This window comes from Seriola lalandi, unplaced genomic scaffold (assembly GCF_002814215.2).
Source record: "Seriola lalandi dorsalis isolate HSWRI2012SDOR001 ecotype SW California unplaced genomic scaffold, Sedor1 jcf7180002054275, whole genome shotgun sequence".
Lineage (NCBI taxonomy): Eukaryota > Metazoa > Chordata > Actinopteri > Carangiformes > Carangidae > Seriola > Seriola lalandi.
This window is the reverse complement of record NW_019524828.1, coordinates 28132-33405: the sequence shown is the minus strand read 5'-3', so window position 1 is coordinate 33405 and position 5274 is coordinate 28132. Positions and strand designations below refer to the sequence as shown.

Below are 5274 nucleotides of genomic sequence, written 5' to 3'. Positions count from 1 at the left end.
ACCTCCGAGGCTGAAAACTACCAACACTGAAGAACCAAAATCTGCAGTTCCTCTAATGACCACTAGGGTCTGGCTCCAACAGTGAGTCAATCCCCATAGACTCCCATGTTGAAATGTCCAACTTTACAGCAGAAATAAACATGTTTACAGCCTGGTACAAAAACAGTTTTACTCATTCATGACAACTGTTTATATGACTCACCTGTTTACATGATATTACGGAGTAAAGTTATGGAGAACTGAGGGTGTGCTCCTTTGAGTAAACGTATGCTTGCCGCAAACCGACATGATTTTTGTCTTAGCTTGGATTAGCTTTTTGGATTAGCTGGGAGTTAGGGGCGGAGTCAGGCACCGACCAGAAAAGCTTCAAAACCGCTCTTCAGAAACCTATGAGTGACATGGAGCGTCAAGGAGGCTTTATTTACAGTCTATGGTCTGAAGTCGTTCTGTATGTACAATTGAAACCAACCGGCAGTAACAGCAACTCAACCCGTCTCCGATCAGGAATATGAAAAGAGCTAAGCTGTGAACTCAGTCGTATGTCGTGTTGTTTGGTTTGAAGATTTTCTGTTGCGCCTCGGCTGCTGAATGCTCCGCTGTGTTCACCTCGTCTGTGTGTGTGTCTGTCTGCTGTGTGGTGCTGGACAGGTGAGCACAGAGGACTCATCAGAGCTTCTCCTCCGCTGGAGACCTGGCTAACGGAGTTCACTAGAAACCCAAAGCGTCGAGCTGAATAACAGCAGAGCGGAACCACAGAGTTGTTGATAATTATCCCTGCGGATTCTTTCACATCGCACGGAGTCGTTTGACACAGTTGTGAGACGTGCTTTCTGTGTTTTCTTCAACTTCCAGCAGTGTCCAGCCAGCCGCTCGCTCCATCTTCTCGTCCCCTGATGCTCAGGGGCCGTCTCTGGGCTCCTGTCAGCCCTACACCCACATCATGTTCCTCAAGACCCACAAGACGGCCAGCAGCACGGTGCTCAACATGCTGTACCGCTTCGGAGAGGAGCGCGACCTCCGCTTTGCCTTGCCGCTGGGCTACCAGCTGGGCTACCCGCTGCCCTTCAACGCTCACAGGGTCAAAGGTTACCGAGGTCCTAGAGCCATGGAGTTCCACATCATGGGCAACCACATGAGATTCAACAAGCCGGAGGTGAGTTATGCAGAGGAGGGGAGGGGCTTGACACTGGGGCGATGACGATGATGATGATGATGAAGATGAAGATGAGATGATGATGATATTTGTATTGTTAATTAAGCAGATAGAAGAAAATGATGACAGCTCAGATCATGAACTCATCAGTTTTGCTCAGTGAGTGGAATAGATGGATGATGGTTGGCAGACTGCAGTTTCTGCTTCAGCAGGGAGGACGTGCTGAGTGTTCAGACACTTTGACTCTTGACATTTAGCTAAGCCTGAACAGTTTGGTCTCAGGTTACAGCCACAAAGACACGTTCATGTTGTGTTTACATTTAAATAATGGAAGCACCAACGACAGCTGTCTTCTTAAAGAGGTTGACTCGTCAGGCTCAGAGGAGCTACTATAATATATACTGCTATAGGATATATACTATATACCATATATACTACTATACCATATATACTGTATCCTATATACACTACTATAGGTTATATACTATATATCATTTATGCTACTATACCATATATACTATACAATATATACTCCTCTAGGATACATATATTACTATAGGATATATACTACTATAGTTTATATACCATACCATATATGCTACTATAGGATATAGACTATATCCCATATACTATTACAGGATTTATACTATACGACATATACTATTATGGGATATACTGTATATACAGTAAATATGTCCTCCTGTGCCTGCAGGTGGAGAAGGTGATGCCGGCAGACACCTTCTACTTCTCTATCATCAGGGACCCGGTCTCTCTGGCTGAGTCCTCCTTTGCTTATTACAAAGAAGTAGCACCTGCCTTTCGGAAAGCCAAAGGTTTGGGTGACTTTGCCGATGACCCGAAGAAATACTATGACCCTCGCCTCCGCAACAACCACTACGCCCGCAACCTGCTGTGGTTCGACTTCGGTATGGACCACAATGCTAATTTCTCAGTGGCACTGGCTCAGCGCGGCGAGGCCATGATCCGCCGGGCCTTCAAGCTGATTCTAGTGTCTGAGTACTTTGACCAGTCCATGATCCTGCTGAGACACGCCCTCTGCTGGCCGCTGGACGCCGTCGTCTCGTTCAGCCTCAATGCTCGGCAGCAGAAGCCCAGCGGCATCGGGGGGATGAGCGGGAGCTGGGTGGGCAAAGCGGCGGCGGCGGCCGGCGTCGGCGTTAGAGGTGGACATTCACAAGTCAAGACGCCGCCCAATCTGTCACTAACGGAGGAACAGCGGGAGAAGCTGCGGCAGTGGAACGCCTTAGACTGGTACTTATACAAAGCCTTCAACCAGACCTTCTGGGAGGAAATCGAGAGGTTTGGTTTCGCTCAGATGGAGCAGGAAGTAGCTCTTCTCAGGATGCGGCGGGAAGACCTGGCCCGGGTTTGTCTCAGGGACGGCGGGAAACCTGTGGAGGCGCACCGGATCCGAGACAAAAACATCCGGCCGTTCCAGAGTGGACTAGTGAAGATCCTGGGCTATGAGCTCCAGCCGGGGCTGGACAACACCACCAGAACCGCCTGTCTGAGGATGATCAGGCCTGAGATCCAGTACAAAGACGTGCTGGATGCTAAACAGTTCCCACGGGCTCTGGCGGCCCCCGCCCAGCCGGGACAACAGAGCCAGGTGCGGATGGTAAGACAGGACTCATCCAGGACAGGAGACAGGCTGGTGGGGGGAGAGGCTGGAGGGAGGACGGTGGAGGAGGGGGAGAGAGACTGGGACGGAAGCCGTTTAATACGGAGCAACCAGACTTTGATAAGACAAGAACCAGGACGGTTGAGATAGTCGGAGGTGAGTCCTGAACCTTTGAGCCGAGCGGTTTACACAGAGGAAAGAAAAGATTCTCCTTTGCACCTTAACTTTTGGTCGTTTGCTTGTTTTCTGAAAAACTGTCTCTGCTCTTACTTAGTGTTAATCCTTGTGGACTTGACCTTTGACCTCTGGGCGCCTGGAATGCTTTCATGGCTGCAGTAATAAGCTGAAGGTTGCGTGTTCTGTCTCCTGCTGCTGTTGATCTCTCAGTCGTTTGTGACAGAGACACATGGAGTCGGTTTTATTCCCTGCTCATATTAATACTTTTAAAGTGCAGCCTCGGTTTGTGCCTCTCATGTGGAACCGTCACATGAGTCACTGAGCTGTGAAAATACCTGGTGACCTTTGAAACACACAGGCATCAAAAACAGTAGATGAAGATATGTTCCGTCTGCGCAGTGAAAACTTGTTTAACGCGTTTCCAAGTCCAAACAAAGACAGTGTACATAACACTTTAAATATCTGTCGTCTATATCGGTGGTTCCCAAACTTTTCCAACCCATGGCCCACTTAATCTCAAAAATGTCGGTGGCCCACATTTGACCCCGTAACAAAACAGAAGCCAAATACTCTGACACGCCCTCAGAGCACTTTTGATTTGAATGAATTCAGGATTGGAGTGAAAGCAGGGGAAGCTCCGTTTTTCTTTCTTGTTTGACTTGTAGATTCTCCTTCTGTCTCTTGACTCCTCTCAATCCTTCCTGCTGCTAACCAGCTCTCCATTTTGATACTGCAGTTTTTACCATGGATGTGATCTTTCTTTTCTAGCGCGCAGGTACAGGTATATGATGTGGTCCTGTGGTGACAACATAAAAGTTCCTATAATTGGTTCATCACAGTGATAGGTCTTAATACGAGAAGAAGAAGAAAAAAAAACAATGTCTTCGTCTATATTGATGTTCCTTTCGATTATTTTGTATTTTCATTCATAATAATGCATTTATATTGTATATAATACAATGTCTTATTTGAATTAGGAAACTCTGATGTTTTCAAAGATCGCTGGGTATCTTTCAGGAAACCTCTGTAATGTAAAGCATGAGAGGACACACTGAGGTTAGAGTACGTACACAACACTAAGTGTCCATGGTTCGTAAAGGCACTACAGGCTGGTCAGAAAGAATGAATGAATTCTCTCTTAGAAACACTTCCTGTAGTTCAGCTTCAGACTGTGAACCTGAACTGCTTCTTAAATATCTCTTAATAAAACGAGAGGGGGAAAACCTCTGTGGCTTATCCGCTGAAGAGGAGGTGATGTATCCATCGACTGACACATGCAGACTCATTCTCACAGAGATCCACGTCTTTTGAAATTAATTTCATATGAGTGATGGCCAACAGGAAAATAAAAAGTATCTTAAAGATACACTCCCTGATTTTTATAATGTCCTCAACTGATCACACTGAGTCAGTATTATAACAAAATCACTGTGTATTTAAACTTGACCTGATTTTAGATGAAATGATGTTATTGACATTTGTGTTGCTCAGGGACCTAGCCTAGCTTAGGCTAGCCTAGCCTAGCCACCAACTTAAGAAACGACAGCAAAAATAAAAGTCAATCATAAACAAAATGAAAAACAAAATTTATATAAAACTTATTATGTCACAAACAGATTACTGAGAAACAGTCAGAGGTTGTGTATTAACTGTTGAAACTGAAACTGTGGAGGTTAATATATCATTGTCACTGACACCATCTCAGACTGATGAATAATTATTATTATTATTATTATTGTTAACATTATTAGTCGTGATGTTCCTGAAAAATTCTTCAGCTTTGACGAGTAAAAGGAAATTTCTGTGGTTAAACATGAAAGCAGTCCTGGTGTGGGAATTAACACGCTGCTGCATGAACATGTCCATCATTTCATCATTGTATTCATAAAAACACATCTCTACCTCTTTGTGAGTTGTGACTTCTCACACACAGATCTGCGTGTGTGTGCTTGCTGACATTGTCCTGCCGGTTTTCCACATCAGTGAGCCTCACATGTTCCTTCATGGCGATGAACGGGGGGGGGGGGATCATTTATCAGACTGCAGATAAACACTGAGGATGTGTTGTTTACATTAAACACAAACAGCATCAGAAGCCAAGGAGCGGATCTGAAAATAGAGGAATTACAGTGTGTGATATGAGCCTGTTTCATGTGAAGACCTGGTTCTGGACGACTTCAAGAATCCTTTAACTCTCACGTTGTAGTGTTGCTTCTTTTACTTAAATCCTCTTTAGTAGTGTGGCGGACAGCAGCGCCTCAGCATATTATATTAAACTAAATTAAATATTAAACTCTGGACT

At 45.2% G+C, this 5274-nt stretch overlaps 1 protein-coding gene across 1 annotated transcript in view; it reads left to right on the top strand.

The window, feature by feature from the left end:
- The window catches only part of gal3st4 (galactose-3-O-sulfotransferase 4), a 9855-nt gene extending 4590 nt beyond the window's left edge, over positions 1-5265 (top strand). Inside the window, exons 3-4 of the mRNA XM_023405353.2 lie at positions 853-1153; positions 1866-5265. Of these exons, the coding sequence (XP_023261121.1) occupies positions 853-1153; positions 1866-2945 (1381 nt within the window). The 3' untranslated portion in view covers positions 2946-5265. The remainder of the gene's footprint in view (positions 1-852; positions 1154-1865) is intronic.
- Positions 5266-5274: the final 9 nt, after the last annotated feature.